This window comes from Eublepharis macularius, chromosome 17, assembly GCF_028583425.1.
Source record: "Eublepharis macularius isolate TG4126 chromosome 17, MPM_Emac_v1.0, whole genome shotgun sequence".
In the NCBI taxonomy this organism is placed as follows: domain Eukaryota; kingdom Metazoa; phylum Chordata; class Lepidosauria; order Squamata; family Eublepharidae; genus Eublepharis; species Eublepharis macularius.
Window position 1 is genome coordinate 12,168,377 of NC_072806.1, and position 19,443 is coordinate 12,187,819.

Genomic DNA, 19,443 nt, shown 5'->3' on the forward strand with positions numbered 1-19,443 from the left:
AAAACCCGGTGTCGTAAATGTCTTTCCCTTCTGTTGGCTGAACTCTGAATACTCCCTTGCACTCAAAAGCCCAGAACAATCCATTTCTCATTCTAGTGTGACTTATGTAAGACTCTTACCAGAACTGGAGAAATGAAAGAAATCAATTTCTTCCCCTTTGAATAGTTATGAGAGCGCATGACTCACTTTCTGTTTGACTCTTGGATGCACATTTCCTAGTCCTGGTAGATTTGTTTGCTGGAACAAGAGTGTTCCCCTCTTGCCATTTTGGCACTGGAGCGCTATGATGGGTTTTGTGGAACGCAATCAAATGGAACTCTTGAACAAATAGAAAGCTAGGGAATAGAAAATGTATTATTTTTCAAAAACACATTTCCCGCAACTCGGTTCACAGAACATTATGAATTTGGGTGGAGCGGGGGGGAGGGGGGGTATCCTGAAACCAAAGTGCCTATCTTAGTGCTTCAGAGCAACTATAAAATGAAAGATCAAAGGGTTATTCCTTAACTGTGATTTCATTCTTTCCCAAAGCAGTGTGAAAAGACCGGTCGATATGAAGAGCCTGGTTCTCCAAAGGGTGTTGGGGAGGCCAGCCTGGGGGAAGCCATTCCTGTCAGACCACAAAGTGGTATCAAAATGTGCCATTGCTGCCAAAGCGGGAGGGGGGCTACTCCCTTCCTTTCCCAAAGGACCTATATTTTTAAGCAGGAAGAAAGCGGAAGTCAGTAATGCAGAGCATGGGTCTTTTTTTTTTTTGGTCCCTCCTTCCCTCCTGCATTTCACTCATAGGTTGCTTCCACTTTCAGCTCTTGTTCCGGGGTTCTTTCTCAAACTGCAGTGGCTTTTAATTTGGGCTTCCACGCAACATCCCCCTCCCCAGCTTTCCTGCATGGACTCCCAAGCCTCCTTCGGTAAGATCTTTCCAGGCGTGAAATCTGATTAGAAGGCACTTTCAGGTGGGTAGCTGTGTTGGCCATGCCCTGAAAATCTAGTTGGTCTTTGAGATGCTACTGGACCTGAATCTTGGTTTGAAGGTGGGGATTTTTGTACCTTCCCATGCACATCCGTTGCCGTTCCTCCCACTCCCGCCATTGCCAGCAGGCTTTTTGCCAGATGATTTTTAATCACCAGTAGTAGGTTACTACCAGCGGCAAGGAATGGCCAGCGGGAAGAAAAAGGACAGAGAAAAATCTCAGCACGGAGGCTCTGTCATTGCTGTGAATGCTGTTGCATTTGCAGCAGCAAATGAGAGCAAAATGGGCTATCGCCCCTGCGTGGAAGCAACCAGTCAGGGGAGCAGGCCAGAGAAGTCGTCTTCTCTTGCTAGTTTCAGACCGACAGCACAATTCACTTGCCTCTTCCAAGTTGCAGAGTGGGGCAGAATCACCTTGGAGTCTATCCCATTGCAAAGTAGACTTTAAGCCACAATAGTAAGCCCCCTGTCGCTATAACCCCTATGGAGGCAGACCCTGCCTTGAGCCATTTTGTGTGTGTGTGTGTGTGTGTGTGTGTGTGTGTGTGTGCGCGCGCGCCACCAAGTTGCAGGTGATGTATGGCGACCCCAGCAAGAGGCTTTCAAGGCAAGTGAGAAGCAGAGGAGGTTTTCCCAGGGCCTTTCTCTGCAGAGTCTTCCTTGATGGTCACTCATCCAACTACTGACCCTGCTTAGCTTCTGAGATCTGATGAGATCTAGGTATACCATGCCACCTTTCCTCTTGCCTTGAGCCATTGACTTTTCCTAAAGGTGATACTTCCTCTTCTCACTATCATTTCTTCCAGAAAAGGCAGTGGGGGAAGAGTGATTTGTGGGCCATGTAACATATTGCACCTGCAAGTGCGTATCTGTATATCCCAATGTGTATGTTAACATGGGCGTGTGGATTCATGCCTCGTACAGACCCAGATCAATCATAACGTGGAACCGTGGTGGCTTATTTTAATGACAGCTAGTTTGGGAGACTGAAATTGAGTTTGCAGGCAATCACTCGAATCCTGATTTGCCAGCAGAGCTGCTGATTTCATCACCTTCTCTCTGGCCAGGAGTCTTTATAGCTGAGAAGTGTGTAAGGGGAACAAACCAGAATTGAGCCCGGATATCTGCATTCATAACTCACACACAAAACTGTAGGTAAATCTGTGGTTGATAAACCAACTTCAGGATATCATTTCAAATCCTGGTTTGACAGACTCTAGGCAACCATAGTTAGTGGAGTGGCCCCCGTTCAGAGAAGTCCACTAACCGTAGTTAGTTTAATGAAGCGGCCATTTTGCATTATGTTTGAACCAAATCGTAATGTGTTTTCCCTTCCACGTGGGTCCCAAGTGTGGGCTGGTTAGCAGGTCATCTTCATTCCACTACCTCAAATCGTTATTTGAACAGCCAGCAATTGTGTCGACCAGCCCTTCGATTCTCTTTGCATTTGTAGTCTAGATAATCAGCATAAATTTCATTTAACAGCGAATGTTAAGTCCTGTGGATCCCATTAAATGTTTCAAGCAGCGTTACCACTGAAAGATCTGCTGAATTATAGAATGGCATTGAAAAGCGAGTTGCTTGTTGCTATGCTTTGGAAGTATTCTCTCTCTCTCTCTCCCTCCTCTCTTTGTCTCCCCCCCCTCTCTTTTGGATTTGTGTGTTTGTAGTTACATCAGGCCTCTGCACAGGGAATAGGTTTTGTAGTACGTCTGTGAAACACATTTGTTCAGAGGTAATTAGAGCCCCTTTTTTTTTAATTCAACCCTACTGAGATCTTGAAAGAGATGATAGATGTGGAATGGATTTCTATTCAAGACATTTTTGTGTGTGTGTCCAGGAAGCCCATCAGTTATAACAAGGCCACAGAAAGGCAGGCAATGTTAGTTTCACACCAGCAGAGAGACACCAGGCTTCTCACAGTTTGCTCTTTTATTCCCAGACTGATGGCTGTGATATTACTCAAAGGACACCTTTGTAAGCCTTTTGCAATGACAGCAATTGCTTGTCTCTAGCAGAGGTAAGCTTGATAAATGCAGCTGCCTCCAACGAGCCTCGAAGTGGGTAGAAAAGACAGAAAGAGAGAGAGAGAGCTTCTATGGTTTGGAGATCTGGAATCAGGCAAGTTTTTAAAAGTCCAATAAGTCTACGGCATTTTTAAATGGGAAAGGTACAGGTTGCAAAATGCTGTTCTAAGCTCTTACAGTTACCCTGCCCATCTCTGTGTAGTCCCCCACTTTGGAATATGTACACCCAGGCACTCTGCACATGGGAAGAGGCAGGTTTCCAGAGGGCTTGGGCATCTTTATGGGAGAACTGGAAAACATAGCTGTTCTGTAACAGGATGACGGGCGGCACAGACGATCCACATCTTCTTCTGTCATTCTGCATTTGTATCTCTCTGTTAGTTTTTTTTTCCCCTTCATCTTCACAGCCACCCTGAGAGGTAGGTTAGGCCAACACAGAGTGGCTGGCCCGTGAGAACCCAGTCCATTTCGTGGCCAAGCAGGGGTCTAAACCTGGGTCTCCACTGGCTTATCTCATCTTCCTTCGGAGGATGTTGCAGAACCTGAGAGGCGAGGGCAGTGCATACATATAAGCATGTGTTCAACCCCTGAGCTGCAGGCCACCTCTCATGAAGAAAAATACTTGACTAAAAACATGAATACTTGTATAGTGTACATGCTAAAAAAGCACCTTGCTGTTGCATGCCACGTTTTCCGCCAGCCAACACTTCAGGATATGAACCAGCCAGAAAACGACTTCACCACTTACTAAAAGTGCAATTACATCTTAAATAACAGAGAAGTCGGGGATTAGTTGAGCCTCTGTCTCTGTGTCATCTTCCTGCTCCTGTCCCAGCACCCCCACCAACTTGTTGATGCTACAATTAGTTTTCAAAATAAATCAGAAAAACCGCACCCTGCCTGTTTAGCTTCTGCCAAAAGCTATTCATGTCCATGTTTAACAAGACGTGCGATAAAGCAAATCATCTCCTCCCCTGCCTCTGTCAGAAGGAGGCAAAGCTGCGGACGCTGCCCGTGTGCGAATGGGAAGTTTTCGTTCTGTTCAGGAACTTGTCATGAAAACGGTGCGGCCAAGTTCAGGGACGCGAACTTGCTATGAACCGTCCCGTCTTAAGCAGGTAATCAGAGCGTTATTGTTAGTGTAACAAAGATCTGCTTCTGAGTTCAGCCAGAGTTCAGCCAAGAACTCTTCATCACAACAAAACCTGCCCATTATTCACAAGTTTTTATGGGGCAAAAACAGTGCATGCGCCTTGTCTGTACCTGTCGTCGGCACAATTCCTGCGCTGCTGGCGCAGGAAACCAAAAGGTTGTGCCGGGTGCTCTTTTTCCCTATGCTAGAAGGACAAAACGAGAGGCAGGGCCCTTGTTCTCTTGTCCTTATTGCGCGACTTTAAAGGCACAAGATTTTGCATCCGGAAAAGAGTTGGCAATCAAACAGACATGCGTCCAAATAAATTTGAAAGGCAGAGGAAGGGTAGGTGTTCCTTTGATTAAAAAGAAATTGTGTCACCTCTCTTAGCAACTAACATTGCACTTTGCTCCAAGCAATCTTGCAGTGCAGCAGTGATGCACCCGTTGGCTGCTGGGTTCATCCGAATGGCTTGAACTCACGGCCTTCTCGTTTCACTTCTCTGGTTTATCTTCCTGTTTCCCCCTTTTATACTTGATCTCCAGTTGTCTCCGAGGCATTCCTTGTACTGCAGAAGCAGAGGTCATCTCAGTACACAAGATAATTCCAGTGCATTTCTTTGCATATACACCATTCCTTTTCTTCTCCTTCCACCCCATCCCACACTCCCCTTCTGCATTAAGAAATTCTCTTTTTTCCCTCCCCCTCCAACAGAGGCAAATATCCAGACACATCTCGCCTTTTCATTTCTTTTTTTTTTCAGTTTCTGTCTCCAATACTCAGAACAGCTGCTCTTCCAAAACATTATATGCTGCATGTACAGCGCAAATTTGGTGAAAAGTGATAATCCTGGAATATTCTGTAAAGTTGAGAGATGTCAGGAAATGCTCTGACGGTCAGCTAAGCATTCTAAATGGAACTGTCCAAGGGCCCACAGTTCACTGATGGAGCTGTGCTGTGCTTTTAGAACATCTCCGGCTCAGTCTTCGTCATCTCCCGTGAAAGAATCTCAAGGCAGCAGCCACTGAGAGAGGCTGTTCTCTGTCTAAAGTGCTGGTGCCATCCGGCATTGGCAGTACTTGGCTAGATGGATTTGGGATTGATGTTTTCGTAAGTCTGAAAATGGGTCATTTGAGAGCCAAAGTGGAGTGGATATAGATCTGAGTTCAAATCTCCCACTCAGCCGTGATATTCACTAGATAATCCTACGCCACTCGCTGTGTCTCAACGTAACATACTGTAACATACCAAAGAGGGTCGCTGTGAGAGGGCATTATGTGCCCACCTTGAACTACTTGGAAGATACAAATGTAGCAAATAAAAGTGCCGAACATTCTTTGGTACTCGTCCAAAAAATGTCAGGAAATCATTCCCCAAATTAATTTTGGAGAATTATCAAGTATTCACACTTGAATGTCGACTCCCCCCCCCCCTTCTAGTTTTTGCTCATCTGCCCTGATAAACACAGCAACGGGGCTCGCCCTGAAGTCCCCTCTTCCTTCAGTTTTATCCAGCATCCTCTTTGGCTTCCAGGTATTTTGTGGAATGACAGGTTTGTCAGCTCGTAACCCGCGGCTGGCCTTTTGTCACAGGGAAGAGGGGGAGGGCTTGGCATTGTGCTCTGCCGAGCTGTGATCCTCTGTGTGTTGGAGCCCGGAGCCTGCTGGGATGGGGTTTTACACTTGGGCTGTCCTTTTGCCCTTCCCTTGAACTCTCTTCATTTCAGTCATGAGCAAACAGTCAGTGCTTGAACTAACAACCTTGCAATCCTCCAAAGCACGTCTCGCTTACAGTACCAAACAAAAGGAGGCCCGCGTGGGCCGGCCTGAGCCAAGGAATGCGGCTTCAGGGTTCTACTCCATAAATTTAACCAGCACGACAAAAAGGAGATAATCTGAACCTTTGGGGATGATCTGAAAAGGGGGGGGGGTTGTGTCCCGTTTGATTGCGGTCTGGCGTATTGCCAGGCCCCAGGCCTGACCGACAGTTGAACCAGATCGTTAAGGCGTGTAATACTGCTCGAGTCTTGTACGGCAGCCAATGAGTACATATCCAGAGGGCAAAAGTTTAGAAGGAGTTGAGGCTGTCCTATTTAACCCTCTCACACCACGTGTAATGTATCCTGCTTGCCGCTAAGACGCAGCCGCGTTATTATTAAAAATTGTGAACCTCGATTATTTTATTTCCTTTTATTTATTTTTTTTACTTTGGAGGTCTTGAGCTGCAAAGGGACATTTGACTTTGGGGGAGGGGGTTGTTCAGTTGATCGCTGGCAAGTTCCCGGAACTTCTTCGCTAACTCTGAGAAGGTACATTTAAGCATTGGAGACGATTGTAGCAGTGAAGGACCAAGGCGGGTTTGGGCATGAGAAGTGAAGCCTTGGCATGGTCTCAGGGAAGTGTTGGACATGGGTCATACTGTGGGTAGTACATCCTGGACTCCTTGACAAATGAAGTCCTAAGTGGGTGGGACTAGCTCTTGATCAGTACACGCCAGCAGTTTGGACCTTTCCTGGCAGTGCTAATGGAGTCCAGCAGTTGCCCATTGCTGTCCCTTCCACACAGTGTCAATTGTGCTTCTTTTTGGAAAATTCTGAATGTTGTTTCATGGATAAGACGTTGATCGCTGGCTCAGGACTAGAGAGAAATGTAGACTCTTAGGATTGTTATAGAAGTGGGAGCAGCAAAGTCAAGATGGAAGTGGGAAATTTAAGTATCGGTTGTTAAATATATCTTGTTCCACTTGAGCTTGCAAACTTTAAATCTGCCAACCTACCACTGGATTAATTAGTCAGGTTGGAGGCTGTATTGGAACAGCTTACAATGATGTGCTGGCAGAGAAGACATACAGCGGTCCCTTGTTGGGGGGGGGGGGTTGGCTTGCGTGTTTGAGGAGGCAAAACGGCTGGCCAGACATTTGTATCGATTGATCTCCCAAATCACTTCTCTGGTGAGAAAAGCAGTATGCTTTGTTCTACAGGTGGCAAGTCTGAGCAAGTAGGAAGTCTCTTCAAGAGTGCTGGCTTTTGTTCCTTTTCCCACTGGAGTTGTTTTTGTGGCATTTTATATGAGTTGTACCTTGCATGCATGCAAAAATGAGCATTGATTTTTTTTTAGTCATCGGTTTTACTGTCAAATTGCATTATTTTGGTCAAGGGAAAAGAGGATGACTATAAACGAAAGTGCAACTTTCAAACTGAACCCATTGTCACAAAAATTTGGTCATATGTCTTGTACATATCAGGATTAGGCTCAATGCCTCCTCTCTTCCCTTTCAGTCTTGATTTCACTCCATGATGCACATTATCCTCTCTTTGTCTGTTTAATGTTCTCCCCCCCAAACACACACACACCCGAGAGTGACATCATGGGCCACCCCCACTTCACAACGGGCCAATTTGGGCCACAAATGGGCTGAATCTGGCTCATTTGAGGCCCAAATCAACCTGCTGCGAAGTGTGTGCCCACTCCTGCATGATGGTGTCACTTCCCGGAAGTGATGTCATTGCACAGGCGCGGGAGCACGCACACGCAACATTCCCAGGGTGGCGTGAAGGTGAATGCTGGACACCACCTTCCCGCTGGGAGGGTAAAGGGACCTGGGAACCCCAGTGGTGAACAACTTTCCCTCTTACATAACTGTAATCAAAAGTTTTCTTAAAGATCCAGGTTTAAAACTGGCAACGGAAACTGCCCAAATCATTTCTGAAGGGAGCTCTGATTTTCGAAAGCTTACACTCTGAAAATCTTGTCAGACTTTAAGATGCCCCTGGATAAAAATCCTGCTGTTTTACTGCAGACCAACGTGGTTGCCCACCTAACTGCCCAAATCAGGTGCCTGACAGATGGCAGTGCGTAGGATATTCTGTGGGCGAGATGCCGTGATGCGCAAGTCCTCTGTGGGTACTGACCAATCACATCACTTCAGAGGGGATGTTAGAATTCCAGTAGCAGCAGCTTTGTGAGAACCCATGAAGCTACCTTCTAGTAAATCAGAGTATCATGTTTGGTCTTCTCTACTCTGTCAGTGGCTTTCAGATGGAGGTCTGTCCCTTCACCAGCTGTCTGATCCTCTTAATTGGCAATGCTGGGGATTGAACCCTGGGACCTCCTACATGCAAAGCAGATACACTGTCACTGAGCCATGGGACCTCCCGGACTACCAATCTGTAGCACCACGGTGATACCGTTTTGCTGACCCACGGACACATTACTCTGTGGGAAGATCTCGGCCAATTTGTGCTCATTCATACAGCACCATTAGTCATCCCCCCCACCCCCAAAAGCAAAACCGCACGGTATCTTTGCAGCCAACCATCTACAACAATCTTATTTCATTTGCTGAAAGGGCTGCATTAGAATCCACAAATGAACCAAGTCTGCCGTAAAACTAACAGTGTCTCTGTGGCATAAGCTTTCATTTGTGCCAGAACTTACTTTCTCGGTTGCACAAAGCTTGAAATTTGGTGGGTTTGAAGAATGCAGCAAGACTGTGTGGGTTTTGGCTGTGGAAGTCCTAGCATGGGCACTCCTCCTCTCCCCGAATTAACCACTAAACTGTTCCTCTTCAGACCCAGGTTGGCCGTATCTGCGTAGTAACCACCAGCCATCAACGCTCACTTTTGAAAAGAAAGCATAATGGAAAGATCTTTCTCTGTTTAGCTCAGGGATGGTTCTCTTTTCCCTTAACATAGCACAGCAAAATTCCCATTATACCACAAATCGATCATTCTCTAGCCAACAACAACAACGAAAGCCCGTTTTCCAAGGTTCTCAAAATAAATGAGATGGGGATGACTGTCTTGATTGCTTTCTTAGTTGAGTGTTTTGCAATAATTTAAGAAGAAGTAGAGACTTGTTGTTATCAAGCTTAGAACACAGCTTGCCAAGCTATCTCCTGGGGCTAGTTTGATCAGATGAATTCCACAAAGTCCTGAACAGCAAAGTTTTTAAATCAAAAGCAGCTCAAATAACACCCACACATACTCAGAAGGATGGGCCTCTTAGGACAGAGTCTGCATAGAGTGGGGTTTGCTGGTATTCAGCAAGTCTGGTTTAGTCTGACGGAGATGGTGATAGTGCTTGCTGAGAAGTAGACTGAGCAAAAAGAGTTCTGAAAAGAGCCCAACATGTGAAGCTAAAAAAAAAAAAAAAAAGAGTTCCTCTGAGCAAGTGAAGAGTCCACTTACTTTGCCAATGAGAAACGACAGCCAGTCCACAAAAGTCGGTCTCTGAAACTCATGACTATTGTGGGCTGCCCGGTCTAAAAGAGGTTTCTGGCAAAAAAAAAAAAAAGTAGGGCATATGTTCCGTCGGCATGCACGCAATTTAGAACAGCGATGGATTTTCTTTTCCTGTTCTTCTGCAAGTCTGCTTCTCTTTTGAAAACAGCCTCCCCCCCCCAGTCTTCCAGCTGAATGGGTTAATCCATCCATAGGGCATTTGACTAACCACTTAACGAACGAGCAGTGTCATCTTCCTTATAACCCGATGGAACGGCTGAACGTTCCTATGGTTGATGCGCTACTTGTTTCCTGCCTTTCATTTGTGAACAAATCCATACAAGAAGCTTGCTGAAGCCCCTCTTTGCAGGGTCTTGAAGCTTCCTGAACTCAGTTTTGCCTGAGAAGTTTATCGGCAATTTAAAAAAAAAAACCAACCTATCTACAATGGACTCAGCCACTGAACAAATGGAAGGTGGTCCAGGAAAGATTTTTGCAGTCCGAAGATTTTGATTCTTCTTTTGATCCTGTCCAGCTCGAGTCTTGCGCCATGGAAAATGATGTGGTAGCCAGAAAAAAAAATGTGGTTGAGGAACTGGGAGGTAGATTTAGGTTCTCATGCCTGCCTAGCCAAGACTGGGACCAAGCTTTTCAGAGAAACTTGGAGTCCTCGTGGAGGCAAAGGATGAAAGGCAGACATTCTCGGCAGCCAAGAAAGACCATGAAAACAAAACTCATCAGTCCTCTTGCCCGTCCAAGCAGACTCCCAGAAACCCACACTATGAAGGATTCGAGTGATCCCACTCCAAAGCTTCCAACCAGCATCCATAGGCCCCTCCTGTATAAACTCCATTTCCGCAATCTCTCGTTGTAGTTTTCCTTTGAAGTTCCTCTGCTTGACTACTGCTACTCAGTGGGTGATTAAAATGTTCCCCCACTCGTTTTTGAATGTTGTGATTTTGGTGTCGGATTTATATCCATTCCTTCTTTTGCGAAGGAACTGACCTGTTTGTCCAATATAGAGAGTTGAAGGGCATCGCTGACACTTGGTGGCATATATGACGTTGGCGAATGAACGTGGGAATGAGCCTGAGATGGTATAGCTGGTGCAGTTACGTCGAGGTGCTGTTGGCCATTAAATGAGCAACGTTCTCATTTGATCGGAACTCTCGGGTCGGTGGGGATGTACAGACCATGTATCTCTGCCTTGGAGATTTTGAGGCAGTTGGGAATATGGACGAGAGTATCCTGGAAGCTATGCTCTTGGGAATCGTCCAGAACACAGCACAGCACAGGATGCTCACTTCAGGAGAATGGTATTTATTTATTTGATTTATTTACTTACTGTATTAACACCCCACCCCATCTCCCCAGTGGGGACCCAAGGTGGCTGACATCATTTTCCTCTGCTCTGTTTTATCCCCACAACAACCCTGTGAGACAGGTTAGGCTTGCCCAAGACCACGCAGCAAATTTCCATGACAGAGCGTGGATTCGAACCTGGTTCTCCCAGGTCCTAGTCTGACACCGTAACCACCACACCACACTGGCTGAATGACAGAGGTCTGGGAACTGATCTCCTCTTTAAGAGAATGGAAATGCAGACCTTATGATTCCGATCCGGCTTCCGGCCAGGGTTGTCTCTAGTCAGGATTCTGTGGAATGGGCACACTTCCATGCCAAATCTCTAAAAAGAGTTCATTGCTCCCTTTTCAAGATCTCTCACACAGGACCTTTGTCAAAAAGAGTCCAGTAGCACCTTTAAGACTAACCAATTTTATTATAGCATAAGCTTTCGAGAATCAAGTTCTCTTCATCAGATGCCTGATCAAAACTGGGCAGGACCTTTGTGTATCTTTGGATTGGTGGCCAGATCCCTCAAGGGTTTGCCTCAGGGAGTAACACCTGACAGACCATGGTTGCCCATCTGTTTGAGAGGGGGAATGCATTTGGAAAGCCAACTGACTCAGGGAACATGGTTGCTGATCAGGTCTTAGGATGCTCAAAGCCCTGGGCTTCTATCCTACTATTTCTCCATGTGCCTTTCAAGACCAGACACTCCAACCATATGGACAAAAACTTAGTGGCAGTGTCTTTTTGCCAAGGTCCCTAAATCAAGAGGGGGACCTGCACTTCTGGCCCCTTCATCCCGAGGCCATCATGCTTCTGGTGCAGTGTCTAGAGTGCCAGACTAGGACCGAGGAAACCCAGATTCAAACCCCCACTTTGCCAGAAAGCTCACGCGATGATTTCACCCAGTCATGCACGCTCGGCCTAGCCTGCTTCGCAAGGTTGTTGCAAGTATGAAGTTAGAGAGAGAGCCATTTTTACCACCTGGTACAAAACGATTTGGCACTATTCGGTCAAGCGATAAGAGGAATGCTTTGTTCCCCCTTCTGAAATGATGGAAATATTGTGGCTTATTTTAATAACCAACGACTGATGCTAGTCACCCTATGGAAGCACTTTCGGTCAGCGAATATTGGCTTGGCGCAAAGCTTCCCATGTCAAACTTGGGTCTGAACAGTTGGCGCTCTGTCCCGTGTGGCTCCCGACATTGCGTTCTCGGTCTCTTTTTTTATTGCCTTCATTCAACAGCGCTCTTCCCCGCTGTGACGGGTAGACGCGAGGGCATTTCTCCCTTGTGCTGCTTTTATGTGCCCATTAAAAGCAAATCAGCAAACGTGTTGAGTTGAGTTTAATGTGACGCAGATGGGGGCGCACCACCGTTCGTTTCTGCTCTGCGGATCTTTCAGCCCTTTTGGATTTTCTTCAGCGGTTGCTTGTTATTTACAGAGTATAATACGAGGCGGCTGAACAAATTGCATATTTTTTTTTTTAAGTAGTGGGGAATTTTGTTGTCCTATCCAGACTAGAAAGACCAATTTGTCAGAAATTGATGGCCTGCCCCAGTTAAGGCAATTCTTGTTAATACTAGCAGAATGCAATTTAGATGGCAGCTGACCTGATCACCCCTTCATAATCGCAGTGAGATGCCGTGATGGCCAGGTTGAGCATCAGGGAACTAATAAGCAACACGGAAGTGATAAATTCAGCGTTGTTGGAACAGAGGTTCCTTCAGCTGTATGATGGCTGCCCAAATCCTTTAAGGAACACTGACAGGGTTATTTTTAAGGGGGGGGGGAGCTGTGTTAGTATGTTGCAGAAAAACAAAGGACACTCCTATTGCTCTGAAAGACAACCCAATGAAAGAAGCTTATTGTTGGAGAAACTTTTGTGGACTAGAGCCCAAACCTTGTGCTGCAAATAAAATGTGTTTGTCGCAAAGGGTGCCAAAGGACACCCTTTATGAAACTGCACAGAAGAGCTTAGCAGACAGTGTGCCAGAGAGGTACAAAACAGAGCACAAATGTAGATGAGATCTTACTTATTCAGATGTTTGTACCCTGCTTTTGTCCCCAATGAGGATCCAGAACAGCTGATGATGTCATTCTCCCCTCTTTCTGTTTTTTATACTCACAACCACCACCCTGTGAAATCGCTTAGGCGGAAAGAGAGCGTAGGCCTAGCAGGTCAACCCAGGTCTTTCAGATCGTAATCCAACCACTTCACCACACTGATTCTGTCCGCTACATTTCTCTGTCCTACCTTCACCTGTGTGTGTATTTATTTATTTTATTCAAATCCCTAGATGGATCATAGTTTTGTGTTCGTTCTTGCAGTCAATAAGGAATAAGGGGTAACAGTACTGCAAAAGATAGGATTGGCAGGGAATGATTTCCAGACAACTGAGCAATGTGCAATGAGGTCAACGTGTTAAAAAAAATTGGTCATTAAAACCAAGCTGGCCACACCGTGAAACTATCCAACTCGCCTTATAGCTGAGCACAGCAATTACAATTCAGCTGAGCAGAGATTTTGCTTCCAGCTGAGCTTAGTAATTTGTTTGTTTGTTTGTTTGTTTGACTTCAAAGTGAAAACAAGTTCCATTTTAAGAAGAAACTTTCCTCGGGAGCTAGAATGATTTATCCTCATCATATGCAACAGCTGCTGTGCAAGATTTTTGGTTTCTTGGGATTCTTATTTTGCTTTAGTATAAAGATTTGAATTGAACTGTTGAATGTATTCCTGTTTGTTCCATTATTGCTGTTTCAATTTACTAAGGCCACCTTTGGGTATCACAGTAAAGCATGGTTTATAAACTGCAGGTTGATTAAAGCCATGTTTGCTGTGATGTCTGAAAGAAGGTGGCCCATTGACCCAAGGTTTGTTGGTTGGCACCAAGCTGGGATTTCAAACTAGACTTTGGCTCAGTGGCTGAGGCACATGAATTCACAAGCCAGCTTCTTGAGCTTTGTGGCATCACACTGCCTCTCTCTACCAGATCACTAGAGATGTCAGTGTAGGGGGGATAGTTCTCCTATTGAACAAGAGGCAAGCACATTTGCCTTTACAACTCCAGAATGAAAGAGGCTAGAGACTGACAAGAAGGAAAGACAGAAAGAAAGACCATGGCAGTAGATTGCTAGTGTGAAATAGAGATTTAGCAATTCACATTTGTTAATTTTTTTAAATATTCTGCCGTGAGGGACAAAATGGTAGCTGGGGAACCAGGTACGGGAAATGGTACCAATGTGGACAGGACTGGAAAAGAGTCTTACTTTCCATCCACATGGCAACCACTCCAGTTTCATTATGACCTTTCCAAAAGCAGGTTTGGGAAAGATGGGGAAAATGTGGGAGGCTCACAAAAGCACCGTGGTGGTGTGGGGAAGCAAGGGTGGAAAAAATCAGTTCCCGACTGCATCCAAGCTGGGGCCAACAATCCATGTATAAGGACCTCTTTTGTTTCACAGTTTAAGCAAACTGGTTTGTACTCTGAATGCAGTAGATTTAGCGGAGATAGATATCAGCATGTGCATTGGTTCCCGTACGTTTTGGTAATCTACCGTAAATGTTAAAATACCTTGTTTGCAATATGCATGCTTTTCAGTGATGGGCGGTATTTGCATTGTGGAGTTCAGCAAGGCCCCCTAGCCCTGTGATTTCATTGGTGTAGGCAAAAGGAATGCCCGAGGAGGGCGGAGCAATAAGGACCCTGTGCTTCATTGCTGAAGGTGGGGGCGGTGGTTCGAGGGAGGAAACTAGCCTCGGGAGAAAACATCTGCAAAGAGCCCGTCGCTTTTGCGTGCTGCTGCCAAAAGGTCTGCGCAGAGCCGCGCAAGACCGTCCCTCTGTTTCAATCAAACGGACAGCAGCCGCCCCTCAGTCTACAAGGGAGGAAAGCCAAAGGGGGTGGGGGCACAAAACAAATTGCTAAGAGCACCGCTTGGCTGCAACCGTGTGTTTGGAAGGGGGTGGGTTTCTGCAGAGGGGTCCGTGCTGACGGCAAAGTACTGGGAGACAGAGCAGAGGAATAAAGCAGGACTGGATACTCCCCAAATAAAATGCAGCAAGGCATCCAGGGAACTCCACAAGCATGTGTTCATGCATGTGTCCAGCTTGTTCGGGCATTGTACAGGGTACCAGTGCCCGACAAGGAAAAGTAAGCTTCTGCCTTTTCAGCTGATCTTAATGAATGGCACTGGAAGCAAGGCGGCAATCCAGAGTTCCCCCAGCATTCTGGCTTTCTTGGAGCATGCTTTCTCTTCGAGAGCACGCCCCCAGTAAATCATTAGCTCTCGTTTTGCCTTCTGGAAATGCCTTATTTAAATAATCTCATCAGGGTGAGAATTGCCATTCTTCAGGCTTCTGCTCCCTCTCTACCATCTGTAAATCTCTTGAGTTGGGGTATAGGTGCGCATTGTCGTTAAGTGTGCATGCAGGTGAATGTATGCGCATGGACACTAAGGCATCACGCAGTACACCGCCTGGCATTTCATGCACTGTAGCTTGAGGAGATGCATTTAGAGCAGTTGATAATCTTGTAGGCCAATTATGGGAGGGAATCTAATTGTTCTTTGTCAATAGAGAGTCACAGTTGATGGTCATCTAGTGGTCAACCGCGGCTCATTGCAGGAATATGCAACCGGAAGAATACCATCTTGGGTTGCTTTTTTTAACATGAGCAGCAACCAGTTTAGCACATAGTGAATGAACACAGCGCAGAGCGCAGACGGAGTGCAGAGCCGTCTGCAGCATGCTTTCATGCTGAGGTGAGACCTTGGATGGCAGCCTTCTGGAGAAAACATGTTGTTGCATGGATGTCCCCCTTTTCATCTACACTGTCTCAGAGGGTGCGACCTCAACCTCCTCAGAACTGGAGGTAAAAGCATGAGTGTTGATCAGCAAGCTGCCGATCTTTCCTCTGTGTCGCTTAGGGAGTTCCCCATTTCTAAAACCAACTCTTATATCTGATTGACAGGACACAGGCTGAGAGAATGAGAAAGCCGCGGTGTTGCAGGGGGCCTCAAGGACTCTTGCCTCGATATTCCGAGAGCCAGGCCGAAGGGCAAGAGCAGCTCTTCAAGCTGACGGATAACATTCAGGACGAATTGTAAGTATCTGTGTGTTCTCTGTGTTAAGGCCATACAAAAATATAGAACTGAAAGGGATGCCAAGGGTCATCTAGTCCAACCCCTTACACAATGCAGGAAATTCAGTAGTTTACCTCCAGTCTCCCAGTGATAGCTGCTCTATGCATAGAGGAAAACAGACAACTTCTCAGATCCCTGGCCAATCTGGCCTGGAGGAAAATTCCTTCCTTACCCCAAAGTGGCAATCGGCATTACCTTGGGCATATAAGAAAGGGTCTCGCATCGGGGCTGCCTGGGTCATTGCAGTGCTGGGTGGCCTGGCCCATTGCAGCACAGCCTGGCCCAATCCAGCAACATGCTGCAATGTGGGGCTGCCCGGCCCATTGCAGCACCAGTTGGCTCAGACAAGCCCATTGCAGGGCAGCAACGCGGGGCCACCCAGCCCGTTGCGGCATGGGAGGGGCTCGGCAGAAGAGCGATGGAGGAGCCGGTCTGCCGCTCAGTTGGGCAGGGAGAAGGCTCTCTCTCTGTTCAGCTGAGCAGCGGGCACTCCACCACCGCCCCCCCTTGTCTGCGGATCAGCTGGCAAGGCTTTCTCCCTGTCCAGCTGATCCACGGCCTGGCAGCTCACTGCTGCCTGGCCCAGCTGCCCAGCCAGCAGCCCACTGCAGCTTGGGGCAGCCCATCCCGCTGCAATGCCAGCCAGCCTGTCCCTCCAGAGACTGTTGTGGCGGCGGGGAGGCCAGCCCGTGCCGTTTTCTAGGGCCTGTTTTTTTAAAAACGGGATCTGTTACTAGTAAATAAATAGAATCCTAGTCCAATACTATAGTTTCTATACTATGCTGGCTCGTACCATTCTTCCTCTGGGCTTCTGCAAGTTTTAGCCCCACATAAATGAAACTGTTATCTGTCTATCACATTTCTGTCCTGTCCTTCCTCTGAGGCATTCAGCTGTATTTATAGGCATCTCCCATCCTCCATTTAACCTCACAACAACCCTGTGAGGTAGATTAGGCTCAGAGTGTGTAATATCCCAGGGCAAGTTTCACACCAGTGTGAGGATCTGAACCCAGGCCTTCTCAGATCCTCACCCAGCCCTCCAACCACTCTGGATCCTGCCCCTCCAGCTCTCTAATAGCTCGTTTGGCAGATCTTGTACTTTTCAAGCTTGCCGGTCTTGCAACCAGCCCTAGTCCTCGCCGTGGGAAACATGCTGCAAGCATGAAGCCTCTTGGCTTTTATCCTGCTATTGTAATTTTTAAAAAATGACCAAAAGGCTTAACGATTTGCATATTTTCTTCAGAGTTAAATCCATAAAAGAGGGCTTTTAATACCTCGTTCTACTGTTCTAGTTAAATGTTTCCACATTTTTTTTCCCACCAAGACCCACTGTTTCACTTCTGGAAAATGCTGTTGTGTAATTAAATTACTTCCTGATGTAGAGGGTTTGGGGGGGGGGACCCATACATTCTTTGGAGATTGGAGATCTTTTTTTTTTTGCCTCTGCTTTGTTCTGTGGGGACCATGTTTTGTTTTTGTTTTAAATTTCTTTCTTTCTTTCTGGCAATTTTTAAAACATGGCAATAGGGAAAGGGGTGGGGTTGGAGCGAGACGCAGTAAAACTCTCTTCAGGGTTCACCGAAAGGTTTGGCAGCCAGTCCCGGAGGGGAAGATACATGTCAACAAGGGGAAGAAAACGAACAATGATGTGTGACTCAAACTCCAAATAAAACACAGTGCTCTTGCTACAGATTTTCCAATAAATAAGCTTGCAAAAGCAGTTCTTATGCGTAAAGGGTTACTTGTCCATATATTGTATCCCTGGACTCTAGTCAAATTGAACAGCATTTCTTTTTCTTTTCTTTTTGGGGACAGACCTGGTTGGCTAGTTGTAACAACCACTGCAGGAAGGTGGTCCTTACGTGGCAAATTAAACCATCATACCAATCTCGTCTCTTTCCATCAGAACGACTTGGTTGTGGAGCAGTTTTATATCTCTGCAAACAAAAGTTCTGTCTTTTGGAGGGGAAGGGGATGTGTACAAATCATGGAATTTCCTCCCTTGCATGCCTGATGCGCCCTGTCTCCTAAACCAAAAGGAAATTGTCTCTCCCTTCCAAAGCAGAATAGCAACGTTGCATCTATCCCTTTTATTGCCTGCAGGGAGCTATTTTCTTTCTTTCTTTCTTTCTTTCTTTCTTTCTTTCTTTCTTTCTTTTTTAAAAAACACTATTCTTTTTGGAATTTTAGCACGTCTCGCAAATGGTTTGTGGTTCCTAAGAAAAATTGGGACCACAAAGGTTAGGAATTATCAATGGCCTCGCTTACTCGGTGGTGTCCTGCCAGTGCCAGTATGGGCTCCATCCAATGCTGTTAGCCATCAATGTTCTAGACTTGTCTGAGCGCTCCTGCATGCTTACTGTTATCTATGCATATCTAGCATCTGAACTAGAGATGGGCATGTACCGGGAAAATTCCAAACCGTGCAGTTCGTTGTTCGTCCATGAACCACGAACATTCACAAACTTGCCCCAGTTCGCGAACCCGTTCATTCGGTTCGTGAAAACGACACTTCCAGGTCAGCAGAAGGTCTGCAGAGAGCCCATCCCCCTCCCCATTGCCGAGGAAACTGATTGATCGGTGCCAGGCAAACCGAAATACGAACCAAATGAATCAGGCTAAAATTCATCACAGATCGTGAGAAATGACAGATCGTGAGAAATGAGCCCCCGTGAACTACCGGTTCACGAATCACAAACCATCCTGACTCATGATGAACTTTGGTTCGTATTTCAGTTTGTGCCCGCCTCTAGTCTGAGCAGCATCTTCCTTCCAAATGGTAGACCCTTCTGGGTGAGGGATTGATTTGTCCTCTTTCTTGTTATGTATCCACTTGTTTCAAACCTTCAGGGTTGGATCCGATTGCTCATTTTAACGCTTGCCATTCCATTTATTCAAAAAGTTGGCTTTTAGACAGTATAAAAAAGATTAGGTTAAAATCACGATAACGGATTTTTTCCCTGCATCACATTTGGGTCTTGTGCCTTGCAAATAAACCTGCTTTCCATCTGCAAACTTGGAACTGGTAGCTGCAGAAGAGGAATTGTCCGCTCCTGAACATGAATGAAACTTTTTTTTTTTTTGCAGCTTCATTGCAGTGGAGAATATAGACAGCTACTGCGTTATCATTTCCTCCAAAGCCGTTTATTTCCTCAAGTGTGGAGATTACATGGACCGAGAGGCAATTTTCCTGGAGGTGAAATATGGCGACCTCTATCACTGCCTTATCTCGAAGGACCACGGGAAGGTTTACATCCAGCTGACAAAGAGAGCGGTAAATTCCAGCAGCGGAGTATCCATGCCTGGTCCGTCACATCAGAAGCCCATGGTATGCAGCACTGTTGCCTTTGATGAAATATTCTCTAGATGTAAGCCTGGGGGGCAGGGGATTTTGCTTGGGGATATTCTCCCCCACTTAATATTCAAGAATCTGGTGCTGCTGTGGAAGGTGAAGGTGCCTCCAGGCTGGGGTATTGACCTGGTTGAGCACTTTCTCCAGTTCTCAGGATCTGCCTGCAGTGGGCTACCCAAAGCAACAAAACCTTCCCAGACCCTCTCAGACTTCAAGAGCACAGTCCCGCAATGGAGCTCAG

General features: G+C 46.3%; 1 protein-coding gene across 2 annotated transcripts in view; it reads left to right on the forward strand.

Moving 5' to 3' along the window:
• VPS13D (vacuolar protein sorting 13 homolog D) overlaps nucleotides 1–19,443 on the forward strand; it is a 140,956-nt gene that overhangs the window by 118,452 nt on the left and 3,061 nt on the right. For both annotated transcript variants that reach the window (XM_055000952.1, XM_055000954.1), the window contains 2 exons: nucleotides 15,679–15,810; nucleotides 18,938–19,178. In XM_055000952.1, the coding sequence (XP_054856927.1) occupies nucleotides 15,679–15,810; nucleotides 18,938–19,178 (373 nt within the window). The remainder of the gene's footprint in view (nucleotides 1–15,678; nucleotides 15,811–18,937; nucleotides 19,179–19,443) is intronic.